We start from the raw sequence: 14,628 nt of genomic DNA, 5'->3' as shown, positions 1-14,628 counted from the left end.
AAAAACTACTCAACCAATTTTCACGCAGTTTCCACCAATAAATAGAGTTATTCATGGGGAAGATTTTAATACATAATATGTCAAGGTTTTTTCATGAATTATCTAAAAAACATGACATATTACAAAGCAAAGCTTTATGATATTCCTGTTGTTCGATATATTCGTAATTAATTCAAAAACTACTCAACAAATTTTCACGCAGTTTCCACCAATAAATAGAGTTATTCATGGGGAAGATTTTAATATATAATATGTCAAGGTTTTTTTATGAATTATTTAAAACCATCACATATCACAAAACAAAGCTTTATGACATTCCTGTTGTTCGATATATTCGTGATTAATTCAAAAACTACTCAACAAATTTTCACGCAGTTTCCACCAATAAATAGAGTTATTCATGGGGAAGATTTTGATATATGATATATCAAGGTTTTTCTATGAATTATCTAAAAACCATGACATATTACAAAGCAAAGCTTTATGATATTCCTGTTGTTCGATATATTCGTGATTAATTCAAAAACTACTCAACAAATTTTCACGCAGTTTCCACCAATAAATAGAGTTATTCATGGGGAAGATTTTAATATATAGAATGTCAAGGTTTTTTTATGAATTATTTAAAACCATCACATATCACAAAACAAAGCTTTATGACATTCCTGTTGTTCGATATATTCGTGATTAATTCAAAAACTATTGCACGATTTTTCACGCAGTTTTTACCAATAAATATAGTGATTCATGGGGAAGATTTTGATATATGATATATCAAGGTTTTTCTATGAATTATCTAAAAACCATCACATATTACAAAGCAAAGCTTTATGATATTCTTGTTGTTCGATATATTCGTGATTAATTCAAAAACTACTCAACAAATTTTCACGCAGTTTCCACCAATAACTAGAGTTATTCATGGGGAAGATTTTGATATATGATATATCAAGGTTTTTCCATGAATTATCTAAAAACCATCACATATTACAAAGCAAAGCTTTATGATATTCCTGTTGTTCGATATATTCGTGATTAATTCAAAAACTACTCAACAAATTTTCACGCAGTTTCCACCAATAACTAGAGTTATTCATGGGGAAGATTTTGATATATGATATATCAAGGTTTTTCCATGAATTATCTAAAAACCATCACATATTACAAAGCAAAGGTTTATGATATTCCTGTTTTTCGATATATTCGTGAATAATTCAAAAACTACTCAACGAATTTTCACGTAGTTTGCACCAATAAATAGAGTAATTCATGGGGAAGATTCTGATATATGATATATCATGGTTTTCCTATGTATTATCTAAAAACCATCACATATTACAAAACAAAGCTTTATGACATTCCTGTTGTTCGATATATTCGTGAATAATCAAAAACTACTCAACGATTTTTCACGCAGTTTTTAACAATAAATAGAGGGATTTATGAGGAAGATCACGTATTTCAAAACAAAACCCTATGATGCTTCTGATATTCTTCTGAATTTACAATACTAGAAATTTTGGTGGCCACGCCTCGAGCGTTAAAATTTTGGTGGACGAATTTGTTTTACTTTCTACCAATTTTGTAAATCTAAAATAATAATGACTGAAAACATCACGTGCGTGTTTAATTCTTGTACATTCATAATATTTACAATGTTTCAGCGAAATTTAATAATTTTTTTCCACACTCCAACGACCACTATCAGATTTAACACGAAATAAGAAAAAAAATTGTGAGTAAATGAAATTCGTTATACAGAGCACGATTTCGGAAAAAAAATGATACAAAGAGACGTTATATGTAATGAAATTTATCATTCATACATAATTAATTTCGTGAAAAAATGCAATTCAAACTCAAAATTTATTAAAACAAATGTAAAGAAATGAATATTTATCGTGTCCAAGTGTTTTTGGGTGTTTTAACAGTTCTCAAGATGTCCCAGAAGATTATTTACGTTTCGATGTACATTCCACGTCAGAAACGCAAATTTTTCATGAAAATTTCAACACACGATAAGTGTGTGCAAAACTAGTAACTGAAATCCTCAAATCTAAGTTGGATAATACAGGGTGTATCATAATTAAGCTCTTTTAAATATGTATTGATCAGATCAACTCGTGTCAAATCGATAATCATCATTTCGATATAGTTTATCATTCATACATGATCAATGTCGTGGAAAAATGCAATTGAGAGGGTGAAAACGTTAATAGAAAAGTATGGTACTACTAGAATTCTATTGAAAAAGATCTATTTTGAATAAAATCTTTCTATACAAATTATACAGTCTTACATTTTATGCTTTTATTGGTACTATAATTCGTAATTAAAATCATCCACATGAAATAATCGTAAAAATTCTATCATTAGTGGTTATTTGGTTATCCTGAGATATCATGATAAGAACTTTATGACTCATTTCAATTGGATTTCCAGTATTAATATAAACGACTAATGAAAATCGAAGTAAACAAACAAGAAATTAATTTGAATTCGTCTCCAATATTAATTTATTTATTGAGGTAAATATCTCAGTAATTTCATTATATCATGTCAAAACCAAGCATGTTCATTTCTGTCATAAAATCTCGTCCGTTTCCACAAATATTTTGTTACCAAAAACATAAATAATTAAACTGAGTTTGGTTTCTCTTATAACTTATTTAGACGCACAAATATGGTCTTAGAAGTATCTAGCCTGACTTACAGATGGCGGTATTAACTTGAAAAAGTACATGTTTCAAGTTTGAAGACGCCATGTTGCTCAATATTTGTTTGACAGCTGTCAATAGTGAACGTTTTCAGTGAAAAGGTACTTTTTGGATCATCCGCGTATGTGCGACGATAAATATCTATAAAATTGGATCGAATATTCCTGCTAGATCTAGAATTATAATCAAAGAATAGACCAAAAATTATCAAATCATGATTCGAAGCACTTACAAATATTTGTTCCAATGTTTTCATTCTGTTTGGTAATAAAACCAGAAAACCTCATCGTTTTACCTCACAAATCACATTTTCCTTCACCACATACGGGTGGTTTTTCTCAATTCATTATCGAATAGGTCTGAAAATTCATAATAGTCGAAATTACTGAAAAAAATCTGGTTTGCAGAGGGTCCACGGGATCCAGATCTATTTACAGAAGGTCCACGAGATTCAGATCTAGTTTAAAGAGGGTCCACGAGATCTAGATCTATTTGGGGAGGGTCCACGAGTTTCAGATCTATTTACAGAGGGTCCATGAGATCCAGATCTAGTTTACAGAGGATCCACGAGATCTAGATCTATTTGGGGAGGGTCCACGAGTTTCAGATCTATTTACAGATGGTCCACGAGATCCAGATCTAGTTTGCAGTAGGTCCACGAGATTCAGAACTAGTTTGCAGATAGTCCACGAGATTCAGAAAATAATCTATGAAACGAAAAGTTTGATTCGGACTATCCCAATGCATACTAATTGAAAATATGTCTTATGCCTTTGATTTGGTTAGGTTGGATGTACCAAGGCGATTTGGTGGATTTTTGTCACGTGGTAGCAGATTTTATTATATCTCGTTAAGATATGAATTTTGACAGTCCAATTAACAAACGCTTTTTGATTTTTCCATTCTTGAAATTAGCCATTAAAATAAAACTTAAATATCGAAGATACTAAAGCCGTTTCAAGTGGTGAATCTAAGTTTTTACCAGATTTCTCTTATAGAATCTTATTGGAGCGATTTCAATAATGATTATTCTGGAATTCAAAAGCAATTAAGAACGAATTTTGAAAAATCTCTTGGGATGTTCTCTTCACAATTAAATTCATGTCTTCAAATGTATTCTCTCCACGGATCTTTCTAGTTTTTCTTTATAAATTGAGCATGTCTAGTACTCATTATAAAATAATTATAATTCGCACAATACGAGGGATTTTCAGAAACGTTTTGGATTAAAAAATAAAACTACGCTCGAAAAAAATAACTGACACTCAATTTTTAAATTAAATAAAGATCTGTCGGTAAAAAATGAACTCAAAATTATATTCTTCTTTTCAAAATGATATAAAAGTTTCTATTTCTCAAAGTCCAACAATTTAGTACGATCGTAACTACCCTTTTTATGTTTATTTATAAAAATGTTAATTGGGGGTAACTGAACGTTATATCAGGTTACCACCACTATCAGTTAACCATCAAAATGGACACTACAAGTGATAAAGATGCTCAAGGGGTTACCCTATTTAGATAAGACCAGATTTAGCGGAAAAAGTCAATCAATTCTTTCCAGAGTTTACCATCGTTACCAAGGGATTTATAACTTTCATCGATGATGACAAATGTTGCATATCTAAGATAGATAACCCCGAGAATCTTTTATTAGGCTAGTATTTCGACGAATTTCAACGAATTTCGACGAATATCGACGAATTTCGACGAATTGCCACGAATTTCGACAATTTTCGACGGTTTTCAACGAATTTCGACAAATTAATTAAGATTAATTTTCATTCAACAGACCATTCATTATAAAACTAATACTTATGGTTTCAAAATACCGATATCAGAAATAGAAGCTACAAATTTTTTGCTAGTAACTTTTGACGGCGAATCGATTTTTTTTAGACTTTCCAGACAACATTTCAACCATTTTAAATATAATTTTGTATATCTTATTACAACTATTTGTGTTAATCCAATATTTCTGCTCCAAATAGAGTTAGATTTGAAAAATGTCTTTAGGAACATTAAACATAGAGTATAATCGTAATTTTTAAAAACAGTTTGATGTAAAAATTCGTAATTAACAACTTTAATAGTAAACCAGAGCATGAACTTTCATAATATCCACCAAATTCCTCAGATTTGTATCCCTTTGACTTCTAACTGCTCAATGTAGAAACAATTAATTTATCTATGAATATTTTGATCGAAAGAAGTTTTTAATTCGAATTGGAAGTTAACAAATTGATTCAGGATGAAAAAAAACAAATTAGACATTGTATATACGTTCTAAGATATCCTTAGGAATAATAAACATCGATTCACCACCCCTCTTCCTGTCTAACCCGTTATTTCATTCTTTATCATGAACTGTCATGCAAAGTACCCGTTGCCTGTTAGTTTAATGTTACTAATTGGACCCCTAGCGAGATTTTCCATTACCCCCGACGTTATACGGTTTGTTAGATATGGGGCGAGTAAAGGGGGATGAAAAACACGAGGTGAAAGTAAAGGTATTCGACCTCGCGGTTATTTATTTATAACTTTCCAAAGCACGCAATTTATCTAATCTTCCTTAAATCAGATGAAGTCGAGGTGCATCAATTGATGAATTGATTATATTTCAAACGAAATTCTTGTTTCAGGATTCGAAATCCCACACCGGCGACGAAGAAATCGGTAACGCGGACTTGGAAACCGACGACCACGACGGGGAATTCGTAGAAAACGGCCGCGACGGTCTGACGGGTACTCCCGATTCCAACGATAAAGAATTGGAGGATTTAATGGACGTCCAATCGGCGCCGAAAACTTGCATTATGCACGCGTTGAGTATAGTTAGTGCGGCGCCTTCTTCTCAACCGGGTTCGACTCCGCCGCCTCTGGCGGCCGTAGCGCCGCATACTCCGAACGGAGACGCATGGAAACCCCACACGAGACTATCGCCCAAGTTAGAACAGCAACCTTATTAGTAGTTCCCTAATTTTCGTTTAATGTTGACCGTTTTATAGGTTAAGTTAAATAATTATGTCGATATTAGAGTATGAATTAGGCCAGTGCTTTATCAGAAACATATCAAAAAAACGACATATCTTTCCAAGAGGTGGTTGTTTTGAAACCATTACTATCAAACAATAGTATTTGTACTCATTTTTAATTTTATCGGTTTTGCACTCTTCGTACGAGCTGTGTCTGAAGTTATCCTCTAGAATCAAAACTAGGTTCAATAAATTACTAACTTCGGAACACATTTACAACTCAAAATAAGGTTTTTTTACTTTTACTAATTCTGTTATTGCTTCCGTTTCATTTACAGTTTTATCATCCAGAATTTCACTTCAGATCACCCCCCATGTATGGAATCTTGTACCAAAATCGAGTTACCAGTCTAAAGGTCTTCTGGATTGATATTTTACACCCAACCACTATTCAATCTTTTCACCTTTTCTAGCTTTTCCAACTCCTAATAACGATTTTTTTAATTCTGTTATTTCTTCGACATCATTTACAGTTTTATCTTCCAGAATTTGACTTCAGATCACCCCTAATTTATGGAATCTTCTACCAAAATCGAGTTATCAGTTTAAAGTTCTTCTGAATTAATGTTTTAAGCCCAACCACTCTTCAATCTTTTCTTTTTTTTATCTTTTCCAACTCCTAATAACGATTTTTCTAGTTCTGTTATTTCTTCGACATCATTTACAGTTTTATCTTCCAGAATTCGACTTCAGATCACCCCCCATGTCTAGAATGTTGTACCAAAATCGAGTTATCAGTCTAAAGTTCTTCAGAATTGATGTTTTACGCCCAACCACTCTACAATCTTTTTACTTTGTTCAGCTTTTCCAACTCATAATAACGATTTTTCAATTCTGTTATTTCTCCGACATCATTGACAGTTTTATCTTCCAGAATTTGACTTCAGATCACCCCCCATGTATGGAATCTTGTACCAAAATCGAGTTACCAGTCTAAAGGTCTTCTGGATTGATATTTTACACCCAACCACTATTCAATCTTTTCACCTTTTCTAGCTTTTCCAACTCCTAATAACGATTTTTTTAATTCTGTTATTTCTTCGACATCATTTACAGTTTTATCTTCCAGAATTTAACTTCAGATCACCCCTAATTTATGGAATCTTCTACCAAAATCGAGTTATCAGTCTAAAGTTCTTCTGAATTAATGTTTTAAGCCCAACCACTCTTCAATCTTTTCTTTTTTTTATCTTTTCCAACTCCTAATAACGATTTTTCTAGTTCTGTTATTTCTTCGACATCATTTACAGTTTTTTTTATCTTCCAGAATTCGACTTCAGATCACCCCCCATGTCTAGAATGTTGTACCAAAATCGAGTTATCAGTCTAAAGTTCTTCAGAATTGATGTTTTACGCCCAACCACTCTACAATCTTTTTACTTTGTTCAGCTTTTCCAACTCATAATAACGATTTTTCAATTCTGTTATTTCTCCGACATCATTGACAGTTTTATCTTCCAGAATTTGACTTCAGATCACCCCCCATGTCTGGAATCTTCTACCAAAATCGAGTTACCACTCTAAAGGTCTTCTGGATTGATGTTTTACGCCCAACCACTCTTCGATCTTTTCACCTTTTTTATCTTTTCTTAGTCCTAATAACGATTTATCTAATTCTGTTATTTCTTTCGCATCATTTACAGTTTTATCTTCCAGAATTTGACGTCAGATCATCCCCAATGAAATCTTGTACCAAAATCGAGTTACCACTCTAATGGTCTTCTGGATTGATGTTTTATGCCCAACCACTCTTCAATATTTTCACCTTTTTAACTTTTCCAACTCATAATAAAGATTTTTCCAATTCTGTTATTTCTTCGACAACATTTACAGTTTTATCTTCTAGAATTTGACTTCAGATCACCCCTAATTTATGGAATCTTGTACCAAAATCGAGTTATCACTCTAAAGGTCTTCTGGATTGATGTTTTAAGCCCAACCACTCTTCAATTTTCTCACCTTTTTTATCTTTTCCAACTCATAATAACGATTTTTCCAATTCTGTTATTTCTTCGACATCATTGACTGTTTTATCTCTCAATATTTGACGCATTTATCACGAAAGGTTTCTCCATTGGTTATTAAATTCTGTTTAGAAAACGAACCAAAAAGGAAAAGACAAGCTTTTAAACCAAGTTTCGATCTCTATAACATAATTCTTTTAAAACATCTTTAGGATTTGAGGCGATAAATAAATCCATTAAATTTAAATTGTTTCCTGTATCTTTTCAGTTCAAAACTAACCAGTTTCTAGATGACTTTGGAAATAGACAAATAAAACCAAATATTTATCATTGAGTGCTAAACCAGGACTGTACGCTGGATGAACCATCGATTCAATGTGTTAACTGTTCGTTTGAATTGATTTCCTGCTATTGGTTTCCTTTTTTTTTTTGTGTTTTCGAAAACTTCTGACATAAAAATGTTGGTGTATCATTCAGAATTGACCGCTCTAATTGAATAGTTTTCTTCTTTGAACTATTGGGTTCCAAACAAAACAATGTTTCTGACACAACAACCTTCACGAAATTCATTCTGTTTAATCCACGTCAAAAGTTAGATTTGACATATTCATATCAATGTTGCCACATTCAAAAACAGCAAATCTCACATAAGGATTGTTATTTTACCTTACAAATTATTTAAAAATAGCCTAGGGGGCCTAGTATTTTATTTAGTCCACTAATATAAAAAATCATTTTTTTTTTAAATAAACTAACAAAAATCACGTTTTAGTAGCTTTGGTCACCTTTACTGAAACAGTTCGTGTTTTAAACTAATTTGCTTGATAATTTCTTGCCTACCCCGTATAAATTAATGCAAATATTATAAATCGCGTATTATATAAACAATACGTCGCGTTTTCATATTAGAATAACTGGCCTATCTATACTTTATTTACCTTTTGGTTTAATTTGTACCCTTTCTCATTTCACCCTATTTAATATTTGATGAGGGTCAAAATTCAGTAGAAGGGTGTATGTATGTAAGTTCGTATCCCGCATATCCCTTATCCAATGAATGTATGTGTGTCAAAGCATCTGTCGACAGTTTTCGAAAACCACCATAATTATAAATATCTAATCCTAAACAGGATATTTTGTATGACGAGAAATTCCCTGACCAATCCGAGACAAACTTAAAATTGAACACGTGCGCATATATATAAATAAATGAAGTATCCCGGATTTTAGTTTTCTGTTGCTGCATTTTATTTATTTTAAGTATATAGAAGACAAATTATAGAAATAAATATAACACTGGTTACATTAAAAAAACCAATCTCTATGAAATTTGTAATAAAACAACTTTTTTGTTATATTAAGAAATTATAGGAACATCCAAATGTTATACGTTCAAAATTTAAAAATTTGTACGCATCTGTTTTTAAAACAAACTTAATAACGACTAAATCGATTCATTTTTGAATTATATAACCTCTCAACTATTAATTTGTCTATTGATCAGCTAACTTCATATTTACAAGAATGTCATATGAAAATAGCGGGATATTTGAATTATTTAAATTATCTATATCAATACAGAAATTGTACAAGGACTAGATATTTAAAAAAAATACGATTTTCATGGAAAATTTGTTTAGTATAATAATGAAATGAAAAGGAATAGATAGAGTGACCAAATTTGGTATAATATCGGTCCAAAGGTTTTTCTTTCTTCTTAAATCATAATTATTATTTTTTTTTCACAATATTAATCAAATATTCTCATCAAATATTAAATGAAAATATTAGATAAAAGACATAAATCATGTAAATATATATATATTTTATTTATAACATTGATTTTTATATAATATTGACATTATATTATAAATTCGGTACATTTTCCAAATCACTGCATTTTATTCAAAAATGAAGATCTACCACTGGACCATTTCTTCAAATAAATTCATTAAAAATATAAATATGTCTTCATATATTGATCAAGCATATCCGTATTCTATAATTTCATCATATCCAATCGATCATTTCGTTTAATTACGCTTTCCAACCTCATCTCTAAATACCATCCTCAAAACAAAACCATTTCTGTCCAGCGAGTATCCTCTTGAAGCCTGAGAACAGGAAAAGTCACTGGGAACCAGATCTGGAAAATATGATGAACGCAAACGCGAATTTTTCCATAATTTTCAATGTTTCGTGACACAGCTGTCTCTTTCCAGCTCCAGGTATTGCTCGGATTCAATTTGTTGTTAAAATCAAACTTTTTCGATGTTTTCATCGATTGCAAGACGTCCATTACGTGCATCGACCTCGATTGTTATTTAAACTTCGGATTTAATACCAGTAGCACCATTTATGTGTCAGTTTATCCACCTTAATTGTTGAAGACAGATATGTGTACAATAATTTCATAAATAAGTATAATTATCCTTGTCAGGTCCACCAGGGTATCAAATGACGAAACATATTTGTAGTTTCTAGATTGTTTTATAAATTTGTAGGGTTATCCAGGTTAACCAAGAGGATATATAAAGGATTTGATTTTTACACACTTTTAATTCAAATTTTGCATTCTCAAAAATACAATAATTTTGTAGTATCATCATGCTAAACGATCTAATGTCTACTAGATATAATTCAGTTAATTCCGCTGTCATTTATCTATGTTCTCAGTTTATTAATGCTGAAAAAACGTTTACGTATTAGCACTTAGCCGCTTATAATAAGAAGCTAATTGATAGAAACTTTTTGATACAATATACGAGACATAAATATATTTTGTTCAATACAACTTATTTTTGAACCGATACAATGTAGAAAATTATATTTGTATCGGATTTAAAAACATTTCTTGTACATTAATTTTTGAAGTGAAAACAATCTTAGTCTTGTAAATACTTTTGTGTAAAAAAAATAAACGGACATATCATATACATATACAAAAAACAAAGATTTATTTGTAAATTTTTTGAAAAAACGTTAAACAAAGACATTTATTTATTATCAGAAATTGTTTATTATTACGATCTATTCAAACATTTAACAAGCTTCTTTTACCATATTATATAGGGTGAATCATAATTTAAACATGATACGATTTGTGAATGTTTGTATAGATTAATTTTTTTATCCTTGCATATTGAAAATTATTGTAAAAAACGAGACCAAATTATTTAACGTATTCTTAGTCAACCCCTCCACGTCCAGGTGCATTTCAAATAACAAATAACAGTAAAAAAACCGTTATTAGTTCTTATAATCGATCGTTAAAATCGATCTACTGGCTGAGGAAGTTTGCAAAAGTACAACTGCCATTATAAAAAGAAAACGTTTTACTTAACTCAAGCACTAACTGCGCATGGATGCGATTAAATAACAAAAGAGAATATTCGAAAACTGGAAAGTTATACAAAACATGGTTAAGAGAATCCTGAAAAGCGGGCCCTCGATTTTGCACAATCTTGTGTTTTGCCTCCATCTTGGATCTTGGATCTTGGATCTTGAATCTTGAATCTTGAATCTTGAATCTTGGATCTTGGATCTTGGATCTTGAATCTTGGATCTTGGATCTTGGATCTTGGATCTTGGATCTTGGATCTTGGATCTTGAATCTTGGATCTTGGATCTTGGATCTTGGATCTTGGATCTTGGATCTTGGATCTTGGATCTTGGATCTTGGATCTTGGATCTTGGATCTTGGATCTTGGATCTTGGATCTTGGATCTTGGATCTTGGATCTTGGATCTTGGATCTTGGATCTTGGATCTTGAATCTTGAATCTTGGATCTTGGATCTTGGATCTTGGATCTTGGATCTTGGATCTTGGATCTTGGATCTTGGATCTTGGATCTTGGATCTTGGATCTTGAATCTTGAATCTTGAATCTTGAATCTTGGATCTTGGATCTTGGATCTTGGATCTTGGATCTTGGATCTTGGATCTTGGATCTTGGATCTTGGATCTTGGATCTTGGATCTTGGATCTTGGATCTTGGATCTTGGATCTTGGATCTTGGATCTTGGATCTTGAATCTTGGATCTTGGATCTTGGATCTTGGATCTTGGATCTTGGATCTTGGATCTTGGATCTTGGATCTTGGATCTTGGATCTTGGATCTTGGATCTTGGATCTTGAATCTTGAATCTTGGATCTTGGATCTTGGATCTTGGATCTTGGATCTTGGATCTTGGATCTTGGATCTTGGATCTTGGAACGAGCGTTGCAGCTTTGGTTTTCATTTAAACTAATTTTGAAATCAAAGATAAACATAGCAGTCGTTGGAGGTTGTTACTTAATAATGGTGATACGTCTTCTGTCTCTGTCTCTCCAGCTTCTACGTGGTCATCTTCTTCTCCTTTTCCCTTATGGTGTCCACTTCAGGATTCATTCAGATTTTCTTCAACTTTATTTGAATTTGAACATACCAGATTAGTTATTCGGTTTTGATTTCATCGATTAATATGTGTCTAAGTGCATTTCGATTGACATGATTATGTTTTGTTTGATCCCATGATGTTCTAATCATTGTATTCCTTGCGGTGTTTTAGTTGTTGTATCGTCCTCGATGTCGATATCTTCTGCTGTTGCTCCGATACACATATCAGATATTTTTACATTTATTTCGAGTTCTGTATTCTTCTAAGAGTTGTTATGTAGCTCGAATCGTCACGAAATCATCTGCGAAGCAAAGCTTGTACAATGTAGTGATGAATAATCATTCAGTTCCTGCTCCAAGTAGATCTTTAATGGCTTTAACAAGAGGCGAAAGCATTTTTCTTGACTGTAAAACAATCTGATAAATTCTTGCTTTGCTAGGGGGTACATTCTGTTTTGGAAATCCTCATTTGGTCAATTTTGGATCTTCTGGTATGTTTTCTTAAAACACACATCGAAGTTTTTTGTTTAGTAATGGATTTGGAGGCGGTGAGATGATTTATTTGTAGAAAATGACTTTATAGATTTCTAACTAAAATTGTACATACATAAAAGGATTTTTGTTTATTTATTTGATGATTTTATAGTTTTTTTTTTACTCAAAATGGACGCTTTCTTTGCTGTTAAAGGATTCGAAGAATAGCTTCTAATATTCTTAGGTTCTAAATCATTTTTCTAAGCTTTCTTTATGTTTTATTAAAAGTTTTCTAATATTTTTATAACTAGAGAGAAAAGAAAAACGAATGAAAGTTTTGATGCATGTCAGTAAATTGTGTGTATTTATGATACAATCATTGAAAAGAAAGTACGATTATAATGTATGCCTTTTGAATAACGTTAAATATAGAGCTTTAATTTGATTAGAAATCGCTAATGATGTTATGTACGTCTATGTAAGAAAAAGAGTAATCTTATTGGTAATATATGTCCTCCATCATATTTGTTTTTTTCTTTAATCCCATCCCATCCTATGAAACGACTCAAATATTGAGTTTCACTTCTGCGAAACGCTCTGACTGTCACCTCCGACAGCAGCTTCGTTTGGGTGTCTTCGTAATAAAACGAAATCAAACGAAAAACTACAAATTCTGATTTTGCATCAAGCCCCTAAATGACAGAAACCTTGGCTTGAAAAATATGTTATTTTGATTCCAAATTAGCAAAAGTAGCACCCAACGCGCGGCCATTCCGGTCTCTTTTACCTTAATCTATCAAAAAGAACCATTTAGTGAACTCTTTCTAGTTTATCGAAATCTAGAATGCTTGTCCTCAGCCGAGCTGATAAGAGCACGTTTTTACCCCATTCTTAATCGTCTAAGTGATCTCCAAGCCGTATAAATATCCTCCAAGTTGTCTGAATAACCTTCAAGCTGTTTAAAGATCTCCAAGCCGTCTAAATGACCTCAAAGCCGTCTGAATGATCTCCAAGCCATCTAAATGATATCCAAGCTGTCTAAATAACCTCCAAGTCGTCTGAATAACCCTAATGCCATTTAAATGATCTCCAAGCTCTCTAAATGACCTCAAATCCGTCTGAATGATCTCTAAGCCGTCTAAATGATCTCTAAGCCGTCTAAATGATATCCAAGCTGTCTAAATGACCTCCAAGCCATCTGAATAGCCTCCGAGTCGTTTGAATAACCTTCAAGCCGTCTAAATGATCTCCAAGCTGTCTAAATGACCTCCAAGCCATCTGAATAACCTCCAAGTCGACTGAATAACCTTCGAGCCGTCTAAATGATCCCCAAGCCGTCTAAATGATCTCCAAACAGTCTAAACGACCTTAAATCCTTCTATGTGATTGGCACCATTGAATCAAACATCTCCGCAGCCAAATAAACTCGTATTACTCCCCAATCTGCCTCTTCGACTACTAGTAACAGTTTATGAAGACGTCCCCGAAATCTCCTTAAAGTTCTTATACAAAATTCTTCAATAGCTATTAGGTAAAATCATATTTTTACACTTTTTCGATCGTCTGTGTTAGCAATTTACTGTGGTTCTCCTGTAATGTGGTGAATTGGTTCGATGCAGCTGCAGCTATACCTGCACGCCCCCAATTACCCCAATTTTTGGATGCAGCTCTCTTTTCTTCTCCTTGAGTTGGAGCAGTACAAACAACTCCATCCCTGCAGAGGAGCAGCTCCTATATCAGAGCCAACTCCAATGAACCAATTTTTAAAAAAAAATTATTTTTAATTGTAAAAACATGATAAATCAACATTTTTGTATAATTTTTTTTACCAATTTGTTCGTTTTTTGTGTAGATTATGAAACAAAATATAATAACTTCATTTGATTATTTCGAAAAAAGTTATCGACAATTATACGTGACTGAGTGCATTTTCATGAACATTTAAAGCACTGAAACCAATATAAGTTTCCAATTTTTCTTATTTCCATAATTTTTTTCGTAAATACGACGTAAAAACGAAGATTTTTTAAAAAATTCATCAAAATCGGATGATTTTTTTA

General features: G+C 32.2%; 1 protein-coding gene across 1 annotated transcript in view; it reads left to right on the top strand.

The window, feature by feature from the left end:
* Window positions 1-5,704, top strand: part of LOC130441848 (heterogeneous nuclear ribonucleoprotein C) — a 218,626-nt gene extending 212,922 nt beyond the window's left edge. Inside the window, exon 10 of the mRNA XM_056775659.1 lies at window positions 5,360-5,704. Coding sequence (XP_056631637.1) covers window positions 5,360-5,686 — 327 coding nt within the window. The 3' untranslated portion in view covers window positions 5,687-5,704. The remainder of the gene's footprint in view (window positions 1-5,359) is intronic.
* The last annotated feature ends 8,924 nt before the right edge of the window (window positions 5,705-14,628 follow it).

The sequence above is a fragment of the Diorhabda sublineata genome, chromosome 3 (genome assembly GCF_026230105.1).
Source record: "Diorhabda sublineata isolate icDioSubl1.1 chromosome 3, icDioSubl1.1, whole genome shotgun sequence".
In the NCBI taxonomy this organism is placed as follows: Eukaryota; Metazoa; Arthropoda; class Insecta; order Coleoptera; family Chrysomelidae; genus Diorhabda; species Diorhabda sublineata.
The sequence above is the reverse complement of the archived record's forward strand: the minus strand, read 5'-3'. Positions and strand labels throughout refer to the sequence as shown.